The following is a 12,033-nucleotide window of genomic DNA, read 5'->3' as shown; positions in this document are numbered from 1 at the left end:
CATTATTTTTTAGCCAAGGGCTAAAGGCACTGGTCAAGCTGTAATTTCTGGAGTTATGTTACGGTGGGAATAATGTGCCTTAGGCATGCAAGGCCATAGGGGTTTTGCAGAATAGTAATGGCACCCACACAACTAGTGTCCAAGGAAGGGTAGCAATAGCAGCCCTCTAGTCAAATCTGCTCATGTTTAACCTTAAGGGCGAGAAACTTGCTTTTTAAAAAACACACACAAGCCCAAGACTGAACTCTGTGCCCCAGACTAGTTTCCCTGCTTTCAGAACATGGTGAAGAGATTGACTACAAAGAACTTCTAAACAACTCAGCTTAGAGACAATATGCAGTTCTAACAGGTCAGGCACAAGTGTTTACTTGTTGAATTTGATTCCTTTAAAAAACATACAAGTGAGGTAATATAGAGTAACCACATTCATCAGAAAGCACACGGGGGGAGAAAAAGAGTAGATAGCAGCCCAGCTGTATCCCACACCCTTCTGCCTTGTCACACGCAGAAGGGTGGTCGCTACTGAGAAGATAGCCCTACCTGACTTCAGCTTCCTTCTCAGGGAGTTCACTGGAGACTGATGCCACAAATGCATGAAGGAACAGAGCATGCTATTATGCAAAGTAGCATCCACTGGGCTCCTCCTTGTAGAACTTGGACCTCTCAGAACTGATGGTAGCCTCCAAACTTACTTTATTTGCTACTAATTGTTTAGCAGACAGGTTTCCTGAGTAAACAATGTGGCAGGTTATGCTTAGGTGCAAACAATAATAACGGTTAAAATCCCCCACAAAAATGCTGGTGTAGTTCTAATTACCAGATGCAATTATTATCTTTTCCAAGCATTTCTTAGGGACAAGGTTTATTTCATTAGCTGAATCCTTTTCATTGTTGGTGCCAGGAGATTTTCAGAAGCCAAAGAAAAACCAGTCTTTAGGACTAATAGCAAGCATGTTATATAGTCCTCAGATTTATTGAATCCAGTGCCAGTGAAACATACAGAATCCACCCCCCGCCCAATTGAAGCACATGGCAGAGAATAGGGAAAACCCAGGCAACCACAGACCTCCTCCATGTACACAGACCCCCACGATCTGCTTGAGAGGAAGCTGTAAGGCAACATGATACAGAGGGCAGGCTAAGGACCAAGCAGGTGATAGTGGGAAAAAGAACAACCGCGAGTGTCCCAGTGCCCCGTACCATTTATCCCTTCCACACTATCTCATAATTCTAGGTGTTGGTGATGGTGTGAGATTGCTGTTCTCATCCTTTCCCATTTCATAGTGCCCTTGCGGGCTCTCTATGGTCATCTGTTTTTACAAAGTTGTCTCCTTTCCCATTTTTCCTATTACTTCTAGCTTGGTAAAAAGCTTTAATCAGCCCTGGTTCTCCTCCCCACATCCAGTATCTGGCTACTCATGTCTCCCTACCGGCTTAGAACATAGGATGCACGCAACATCTACTAAATGTAAAGCTGGCTTAGGTGCCAGCTTATCTTTGCAGTGCAACCACTGATAGCTTATCCAAGAAAACATCTTTAGTCGTGTAGTCAGAAGCCTCCTCTTGGCCCGTGTTGTGATGCAGCCAGTCCAGGCTCCTCCACCCTTCTGTAAATTATCAGATGCAACAGCTGCTCCAAGGTTATTCCAGGGAATGCAAGGTCCCAGCAATGCAGCAACAGCACAATAAGTTAAAAGCAAATATTTGCAACAGTTCTAGTAGAGCGATTCTTCCTGGACAAGCATCTCTGCTGCTGGAGCACTCTACTCCCAACCGCTCAGTCGACATTGGGAAGCAGGCAAAGGGGTTTTTCTTCCATGCCCTCCAACCGGCGGCCTCTCTTATCCACACACCAGCACTGGCCTCTCTTCTGTCCCTTGGATGCCTGACACTGTAGGGGGCAATGTTGTTAGTGGAAGATAAGACTACTGCGAAACAGCAGCTTCTCTAGCCCATGGATCCCGGCAATTCCCCATTTGTGTGTGATCGGCATGCGCAAGCCACTTCGGCTCTGCAATGGGGCTGGACAGGCTCTGCAATGGGGCTGGACAGGGGCTGGACAGGCACAACCTCTGTGTATATGGGGAGTTGCCTGTATACACAGTGGGAGAGACTGGGTATTTTTAACATAAGATTCTGGTAGGAAAGTTGAAGTCAAAAGAACCAGAATACTAAACCAACTAAGAAATTACTCCGCTTATTACTCAGAGTTATGGCTTGCTATAAAAGCCCAAGAGTAGCTCACTTTGCCTATAGGCAACTTTTCAGTATACCTGCTTACGCCTGTAGAACCCTTTGGTGTCACAGTTGGGAATGAAGATGTCTTGACCATTCTGGTAGAGCGGGGCCTTCAACTCCTGCAAAATGGCTGCCAGGTGCCTGCGGCAAGGAGCCTGCCGAACAGAAATAGGACAGTAGTTAAGTTGTGGTGGGAACCTGTGGCCTCTCAGATGTTATTAGATCACTCCATCGGCCGCAGCCAGCATGGCCAATGGTGAGGGATGATGGAAGTTGTAGTCTAGCATCATCTGGAGAGCCACAGGTTCCCTGCTATTGGATTGACAAAAGAGCTATGATACCCATAGGTGGACAGAAGCCAGAAGAGTCAAGCAGTGTATTCAGCCTGGGTTTAACAGTACTTTAAATACAAGTGTTTGGGTCTGCTTTACAAGTCAAGGGTTTATACAGAAGGCACCGTATAAAAGTGCTAGCATGGCAGGGAGCAATAGGCTGGCTTCCCATATAGGGAGGAAGGCTGTGAGTATGTGTTAAACCATGAGGAAGTCTTCAATTACGAGATCCTTCTCTGGCTTAATGAAAATATGCAATCCCAGAAAGATTATACCTCATTCTTTTCTTTAAGTAGGAATTTGGTGGTGTGAGAAGGAGAGAGAGAGAAATAGAAGCAGACAGTTAAGAGCAACAATGTGCAGGTTCCTCAGTTCTTCTAGCAGCACTTTCCTGTGCAGGAAGGTCCATACAGAGCAGGAAGCCAGAATGCCAGCAGGGAAGCAGTCCCTTCTATTCTTTCTCTGGGTGGGAAAGTACAGGCTGCTTGCTCCACGTACCATATCACGCTCCTGTTTGGCATCACTGCCCAGGGAGAGCTGCTGTAGTTGCAGTGGATCCTGGCTCTGTAACAGGAGAGGCTCTGCTGTTGATGGACCGACATGGTGATTCTCCTCCCAACCATCACCTAGAGAGATGGAAACAGGCTTCAGCCTATCAGTCACCTTCTTAAGGAAGACAAGGGGAGGGAGGACAGCAGTTCCCAAACTCTGCAGAGAACAATGTTGAACTATTGGGTGCATCCACATTCTCTTCCAAACAGAACATGAAAACATAAGATGAATGGAACAGTCAGCCTCTGTTATTTCTATCAATATAACTGGTAGCATTTACCACCACCGACCCACCCTGTGCAGGGGGTGTGATTAAGGGTGCACTGCATGAGCTGCAGCTGACGGGGTCTGAGGGATCCCAGAAGTCCAGCCCTGCCTTGAGTCCTGTAACTGGGCAAAAGGGAAGCAGGACACAGTAGGGATGTTAACTAAACTGCCCTGCAGTTGAAAGAAACATATCTGCCCATTGTTCTGGAAGCTGATCAAGAAAATACATGTGTGAAACCCATCTAGCATTAACTGCAAAGTAAACGTGCCTCTATGCCAGGTATCAGAAGTTGTGATCAGTGAGCAATACCTCTCTAAAGATGGTGGGATTTGCAATACAGCCAAAGACTTTGGTTAGTTTCTCCTCCTTGACATTTCAGATAATCTTACCCTTGCCTGGTATTTTGCTGGATGCAGCAACTGGGACATACTCAAAGAGCTGGAAAGACATTAGAAGCAACTCATCCAGAAAAACCCTCAGCCATGAAGCTACACTGCCCTGAAAGGCATATAGGATAGAAATGTAGGAAAGAAATGTAGACTGGAAAGCACTGTTTCGCCCAACAGCTATTTCAAATAACCATTTGTCCATCTCCAGCCAAGAACTAGCAGTGTCCAAAGGACAATTTTTAAAGCTAATATTCTCCAGAAGGTAGTTTTGGAGGAATCTTAACAGTCACATGCATTTTCCATTTTTTTAATAAATAAAAAATCCTAATCTAGTTATCCCTATCTCCTCCAGCCCCATAATGTTGTCACTTGGGACAGTAAGTGTTGAACACTTCAGTTCTCCCTGTGTGACCTCAACCAGAGGCTAGCTGAATTCATGCCCATATATATTGTTGTCAAGTTATGCTTTTCCGGGTGTGTGGGTGTGTGTGTTCAGGACCTTAGCCCAGTTGTGCTTTTTACTGTAGAATTTAGAGAAGAAATAGATGTATAATGCAGCCTTTCTGTCCCCAAATTCCAGCCACTTACCATTTAAGTGAGCATTTCTGTACACAAAAAGCACCTGAGACAAAAATCAACAACAAACCAACTTTAGCTAATGGGGCCTCCCGCTGCTGCTGATACGCCGCCACGAAATTTATGTTCTCATCCTGAAGCAAAGTTCGTAACCTGAACCACCATTTCTGGGTTAGTGGAGTCTGTAACCTGAAGCGTCTGTAACCCGAGGTACCACTGTAGCTCCAATTCAGTCTGGATTGTACACACAGCACCCTGGCTCAGTGGAGACCATTTAAGGCTGTTGAAATGGTAGCAGCAGGAAGAACGATGGGCAAAGCCTACTTAGTAGGCCATAATGACAAGTTCCATGCAGCACCGAAAGACAGAACAGGTTCCAGCCATAAAAGATTAGCATGTTTTTGGAGGCTACATACATATTTATTAGAGAGCATGATGAATCTAAAAACTCAGGGTGCTTGTAGGCTGCCCAATCACATACATGTTTAACTCAGAAGCAATTCACAGTGTGATCAGTGGGACTTGCCTTCTTATCTAAGGATGAGTAGAACTGCAGTCTTATCCTGGAAAACTTCAGGGGCTTCCTGGCTGTGAAATGCTAGACCATTTTCACCAGTGATTGATAAATCCAGGATGCTGCACCAGTGTCAGGCTTTGGGGGATCGGCTTCCTCCCCTGCGGCCGTAAATGAGCAGATCAAACGAAAGGGAATTCTTACCAGTTAGTTTCTTTAATAAACACAGCGAAGGTCAAAAGAAAGCGTCTAACCAGAATGGTGGTGCTCCCAATTAAGGTCACTCCTCCCTCTGTCCCTCTTAATCTAGTCACTCCTATGTTTTATAATCTGATATTGTAGCCTCTGTGCTTTCTGTTCTGCCACTTTCTGAGCTCTCCCGGACTTTGGGGAAGGGGGGTGGATAGTACCGAGAGACTGTGAATCTGTTAACTCTCTCTTCTAGTGTTAGAACTGCTAGCTTACCCCCATCCAGTATTTCCCAGCTTCTGCCTTCTGAACTATGCCCCTCTGCAAACCACTGTTCCAAAGCTATACTGTCCTCCTTCTCCTGGGAAGATTCAGGATCAGGAGGAGGGTGGCGGCTCCCACCATTCCTCCTCAGTGCAGCTCTCCTCAGCATGGTCCCTGACAATCTGCAAGTTATCCACATGATAAATTATACCTTTACCCAGGCCATTTGATCAAATGGAATCAAGGCTCAATCGATTAGATACAAAGCCCCACTTAGCCTAGCATAAACAGCAGGCAGATGTTAGTTAAGTGTTTTCCTAACTGCAAAAACAAGGCATGGGTAAAATGGCAAAATAGGAAGAGAGATGTATGCATGAGTTACTGAAGGTCCCATCCAGATCACAACTGGCCTAGACTCTACACTGCTTTCATCTTTCAAAAACTACTTCTACACTAATAGTGTCTAAAAGTTCGATATTAAAAAGCTGGATTTGTTTTAGTATTCCAAAGGATTTGTTGGATATTGCTCTCTCTAAGTCAGCTTCTGCAACTCTGGGGTTGCGGCGCTCATCTCACTTTACTGGCCGAGGGAGCCAGCATTTGTTCGCAGACAGCTTCTGGGTCATGTGGCCATCATGACTAAGCCACTTCTGGTGAAGCAGAGCAGCGCACGGAAACGCTGTTTACCTTCCTGCCAGAACCTATTTATCTACTTGTACTTTGACATGCTTTCAAACTGCTAGGTTGGCAGGAGCAGGGAACCAGCAACAGGAGCTCACCCTGTTGCGGGGATTCGAACCGCTGACCTTCTGATCGGCAAGCCCTAGGCTCAGTGGTTTAGACCACAGCGCCACCAGCATCCCCCAGTGTTCCTAGGTTTTGACCACTTGTGTAATCCTCTACATGTTTACTTGGACATAAGCGTCCTTGAACACTTTATTCCCCAAATAAGCATGCATGGGATTGCAGCTTGAAATGCAGGTTTATTCTGATTTCCACACACTGTTTGGCTGTAGTAAATGTTTCTGAGCAAGGTTTGAAGCTCCTCCTCACAATGTCAGGCTACAAAGCTGTCATAAATTCATGAAACAATGTTCAGTGCTACATTTGTAATGTAAAAAACTGATGTCTCATTTTTGGGTTTGTTGAACTGCATGCATGCACATACTTGATTTCACGCCAAGAGGCCTGAATAAGGTTGCCATTTAAAATATTTTAAAGTAGGAGGTGGAGGAAGATGCACTCAGTGCTTCTTAATCACCAGGGCAGTGGCATTCAGTGCTTCTTAGTCATCAGGAGCGGAGTGAATTTTACAAGCTCAACACAAGCAGTTCTCCAACCACAATCCCTCAGCAGAGGGAAGGATTTGGCATGATCTCCACACCTCCAATATCCCTTCTTACCTCTGGATTTTATTTTGAGAAGAGAAAGACAATTTATTGCACAAGCCATTTGAGGGACATGCTGACCACAATTCCTTGCTGCCAACTGTGGTTTTCATCTTCTCCATATTACCAAACTAAGAGATCTTTTTATTTATATATCAGCCAGCGTAACTGGGGCACCTGTTTTGCGTGTTCAGTGCCAAGCTAAGCTCAAATCTGCATACCTTCTACAAAATGATGACAAAGCAACTAGACATTACATTGGAAATCCATGGCACTGGAAGGGCTACCAAGAGAGCTGTTTTCTCCAGAAGGGACATAACTTGCTCACTTGGGAATGTTGGAGAATCCAGATGATGTTGCTATGACATCTTTATGTTCCAATGTTCTCTCTGTTGTCCTTTTGACTTTATAGGCCTAGTTCACTGCAAATTGTCTGACTTTTAGCCTCAACTCACCCAGTACAGAGGAGTGGTCCAGGAGGCAGCTGTTGCTAAGGCTGGCAAACCCCAACCGTTCTGTATTTCTTGGTTGCTCTGCCACCATTATTGCCCCTGCATCTATGGAGCTCTATTGAAAAAGGTGAGAATTCTGCATATCACCTGTTCAGGAGAGCAAAATAGAATAGATTCAGACCTGCTATTTTTCCTGCCAAACAGCTGAATGGCAGGATTTTAATCTGCAATGCTTAATTTTTTTTAATGTTAAAGACCATGGCTTCCCATATTAACTTGTCTGTGCTTTAAAATCTTCTGCTGATGTTCATTCTCCAGGTGCCTCCTTCATCAGAGATTTGCTATTCAAGAGTAAGGGAAAGGGCTTTCTCAGCAGTGGCACCCCAGTTATGGAATGCCCTCCCTATAGAGGCTTGGCTTCCACCAACACTGCAGTCTTTCCAATGCCAACCAACATTTTTATTCACACAGGCATTTTAAAATTTTGTTTTATTATCATTTTGTGCTATAAACCAATTGTATACCACTCTGAAATCCAAATGAATTGAATGGCAGGAAATACATGTTTTAATAAATAAGACCACAGGGTGGGGGGCGGAGGCAATGTCAGGGCCATATATGCCAGGAATCAGGGTGTATGGGATGTTAGGAGGGGGATAGCACCTCTGGTGGGGGACACATCATGCTCCTTCTGAGTTTGTCCACTTTTGGTCCCCACCCTGCACTCAGCTCTCGCCTGTGGCTCCTAGAAGCTGTCAGCATGTGACAGCAGCCACACCCCGGGAACGACTTAGATTGGCCAGCTAAACCAGGTGAGGGGAGCTGATGGGTCTCAGACCCTTGGCGATTTAGGGACTTCCCCTGCATGGGAAAACAGGCTCTGGTGGATTGAATGGACAAGACCGATAGTGGGTGCAATGGTCAAGAAGGAGGTTCTGCACGTGCTGAACATGGAAGTGAGGGGCAGATGGGTTTGTCAAACCTGGAAGGGAGTCCATCTAGGGGAAGGAAAACTCTGATCCCAAATCTCTGCTGCCTTGTGAGCAGAGGCATGGGGGGGGGGTGTCTGTGGCTCTGGGCACAATTTTGTGAGGGGGCACCAACAGGCACCCTACAGCAGGCTCCTTCATCAGAGCCTGTCTCTGATCAAGAAGCAGCTGTGCCTTGGCTGTGGCGCTCTTGCCTGTCTGCAGCTCAGCCCTGGGTTAGACCTGACCCAGAGGAGGAGAGCAGGAGAATGGGCAGCAATGCTGCTGGCCCTGCCTCCTTGGCCACGGTGCGCCTTGTGCCTAGCCACAGCAGCTGTGCCACTGGGTCAGGTCTGACCCAGAGGAGGAGAGCAGAAGGAGAGTGGGCAGCAGCTCCCCCCCTTCTCCCCTGGACTGTGGCACCCAGGAGAGCACCCTCCAGCCCCAGCCCCACTGGGAGCACACCCCATGCAGTGCAGGCATATGCTCTGCCGCTGCTTGTGAGATCTTCAGGAGAAGAAAAGGCTATGGAGTACCCCTACAGAAATCCACATTTGGATGGTGCCTTGTATGCCTTCTGGCAACTCCAGCAGCCCAGTTGGTGCCAAACATATTGCTCTGCTTTCCTTTGGACCACATCAGTGAGGCAGAGAGGGAGTTTGCCCAGGACCTCCAGATGCACGGCCCAGGCTTGCACCCTGAGAAGGTCACATCCGCGCTACTAATGCAGCGGTTGATTTCATCTCTTGAGACAGATGGATGCCAATAGAAGACAAGAATCTCATGTTAACACTTAGCCTTGGCTGTTTCCATGGACTGGATGTGTTCAACTTCAGAGAGCATCAGGAACAGAAGGAACTAAGAATGCACAGTATCAGCCTCGTTATAGGCAGTATAAGCCTCTGGACTGGCCAGGCCAGGCTTAGGTACTAGAACCAAGGTCAAATCCCTGGTCAAAAGCAACAGTCCCTGTTGCACTTTCAGGATCCAGATTAACTGCTTACTTGTTGTCCCAGGGAGCCTGGGAGTTCGATAGCAGACCAAAATCTGGATTCTGCTCTGGCTAGTTATAGACCCCAACTGGTCCTGGCAAAAAGAGAAAGAAGGTCTAGCCAAGCATAACCAAGATTTTTGAAAAAGGAAAATGCAGGGCCAGCTTCTCTGTTTGTCCACTGCTCTGTGTCACAACACAAAGGATAAGAGCCAAATTTTGCTGGTTAAAATAAGTACCCATGTGAGTTGCCCAGCATCTTTCCATCATCTGGCAGAATGGCTCCTTTTCAGCTTGCTAGAGAGGAAAAGCAAAACCAAGGACACTTGCAAGTACTGTAATCCAGTTTGCAGATTATGGCTCACTTCATGCAATCAAAGAAAACAGACTGTTGTCAGCTAGCGCCCAGAAAGCAAGCAAAAACGTGTTTTCAGGAGTTGTGCTCCTGTGCAGACTTGGACATGCTGCCAGACATGCTCACATCCCCTCCTCTCCTGTTGCCACAGACCAATACTAGCATTTCAAGAGTTCTGAGGCACAGTGTCCTTAAATCACAAGTCTAATCATAAATCCAACTCATAAAGTAGGTTCATGACAAGGAACTGCCAGATCCAAACTTTACTTGCACAGTACAGTATATTAGTTTTATAGAGTTGAAGCCCAAGCTCTTCTTCCCAGGGTTAATCTCTCCACCACACAAACTAGTGGATTATTGCAGTCTACAAAGGGAAGCCGTAAAGAACTGTTTGCGAACCCTCCCCAGAGGGAACAGGAGAAGGTGCAGCTCTAGGTAGGCAGAGATGATTTTGCAGTCTTCTCCCTGCAAGACAAGGTTTGGCACTGCACCCACTACTAGTCTGAGCAAGAGGTGACTCAGGCCTGGCATGGGAGATCAAGGGTGGCAGTGGCGTCTGTTCAGCTCACACACAAGTCTAGGGACAGAAGAAGATACTGCAGATTCTCCCCATCCCATCCCAAAACATTCCTGACAGCAAACACTTCTCTCCTCTCTGCTCTTAAGGTATTAATTCCCAAACCTGAGGAGCTGCTTTCACACCGGTTGGACCTAACCGATTTCAGGGGTCATCCCTGGTGTTTATACCTGGGTTGGAGGGGCTATGGAGGCTTCTGGTCCTCAGGATGCATATAGTTAGGTCCGAGTTACCAGAGAGGCATTAAATGTTTCCAAAGTTGGAACAAAACATGAATGGCTGAGCAAAGAACTCAAAGCACACCCATTTCAAAAGTACCTACTCCCCCTGCACAAACATGATTCCAAATCAAGTAACTAATTCAGATTCAAATGTTGTAGTTTAAGCACAGGAAAAAAATCTATGAGCCCTTATGGCTTTTATGCTTCAAGGCTAGAAAAAGAAGCAGCCAACATTCACTACCCAGCACCGGAAAGACTTCTCTTCCCTTTCTGCCCTTGATCGTACATCTTCACAATCTTCAATTTTGTTTGGGGCATAGGGATTGCTTATATTAATATATAGGTTTAAATCAGACTGTGTGGATTATTTTCATTCTTAATGTGAGCTGGTGATGTTTCTTCTTTTGTCTTTACTGTATTTACAAAATTAAAGAAATGTAAAGAAAGAACACTTGAATCACACAGTGGGAGTGCAGGAAGAGAATAGCTGATCGTTTCACTCCATCACCTTCCCTGCCGGCAATCCTATAGCTCTTTACTTGGGAGTAAATCCCACAGTGTTCAATAGGGCTTTGCTCCCTTTGCGCCGAGGATCTTACATGTGAATCTCGATGAAAGGCTAACGAGGTTCAGTCATCTCCTGCATCCAATATGCTCCCAACCCCCCTTTATACTTCCTCGCCCTCCATACTTGCATGGCAATCTTGGCCCCGCGATATTTCATGGAAGGATAGAATTGTAGAGTTGCAAGGGACCCCGCAGGGTCATCTAGTCCAACCCCCATGCGGGACTCTCCGCCGCCTTCCGCGCCCCCTCGCTTCCACGTTTCAGCTCCGGGCTCCACGGCACTCACCTGGCGCGGGCGCCGCCTCCGTCTGGTTCCGGCCGCCTCCGGCCACACAGACGCCCCGGCCGTGCAGCAAGGCGTGCAGCGGAGTGCGCTCGCCGGGCCGAGGGACGCAGCGCAAGCCGGGCGCGCAGCTCGGGGTGTAGACGCCGCACGGCTCGCCCAGCGCCCGCGCGTCGCAGCCCTGCTCGTCGCCAAGAGCCTGCGCGGCCCGGGCCGGGGATGCGCGGCCGGCCGCCGCCGCCGCCGCCGGGGAAGCGCAAGGGGCGCCGCCGCCTCCTGGCCGCCGCCGCCCTCCTCCACCCGCCGCCGCCGCCTCGGTCAGCAAGAGGAGCAGCAGCAGCAGCGCCGTCTCCAAGCAGCAAGCCGGGAGCATGGTGGTCCGCAGGGCGCCCGGTGCCGGAGCCGCGGACAGAGTGGCTGGAGCGCCGCGCGGCAGCCCTTAAATGCGTGCAGCGCGCAGCGCCAACCCCCGAGCTGCCGGCCTCCTTCCGCGCCAGGTGCGCAGCCGGCCCGGCTGGAAGGGCGCCAGCCCGCGGGGTGGGGCTGCGGCGACCGCGAGCTGGCGGGCAGCTGGGGCCCCGCGCCCCGCCGCTCCAAGGCGCCCTTCGCGGCGCGGGAGCCCCGTCCAACGGCCGGCCCAGCAAGCCGCGGAAAACCTGCGCGGCGGAGGGCTCGGAATTAGGAACTGGAGGGAAGACCCCGCTTTCAGAATCCCGTAGACAGAGGCGTAGCGGGGGGGGGGCGCGCTTACCGCCCCCGAGCCTCGCGTCCCACCCGGAGGCGCCTGCAGGCTCCGCGCGGCCCGAGAGGGCACCGTGGCGCCGCCGCCTCTCCCTCCGGCTGCCGCCCTACAGCTGAGCGGACTCCCTGCAGGCTCCTCGCCGCTCGAAAAAGCAACGCGGGCGGGCC

At 48.7% G+C, this 12,033-nt stretch overlaps 1 protein-coding gene across 1 annotated transcript; it reads right to left on the bottom strand.

Annotated features, from left to right (window-relative positions):
• Positions 1 to 950: 950 nt before the first annotated feature.
• IGFBP6 (insulin like growth factor binding protein 6) lies at positions 951 to 11,602 on the bottom strand. The gene is made up of 4 exons (XM_081851824.1): positions 11,128 to 11,602; positions 3,069 to 3,196; positions 2,274 to 2,393; positions 951 to 1,891 (listed from the first exon to the last, which is right to left on the bottom strand). Exons 1-4 carry the CDS (start codon positions 11,495 to 11,497, stop codon positions 1,778 to 1,780), a joined length of 732 nt encoding a protein of 243 aa, XP_081707950.1. The 5' UTR covers positions 11,498 to 11,602; the 3' UTR covers positions 951 to 1,777.
• Between the last annotated feature and the right edge of the window lie 431 nt (positions 11,603 to 12,033).

The sequence above is a fragment of the Podarcis erhardii genome, assembly GCF_964252035.2.
Source record: "Podarcis erhardii genome assembly, chromosome: 2".
Classification (NCBI taxonomy): domain Eukaryota; kingdom Metazoa; phylum Chordata; class Lepidosauria; order Squamata; family Lacertidae; genus Podarcis; species Podarcis erhardii.
The sequence above is the reverse complement of the archived record's forward strand: the minus strand, read 5'-3'. Positions and strand labels throughout refer to the sequence as shown.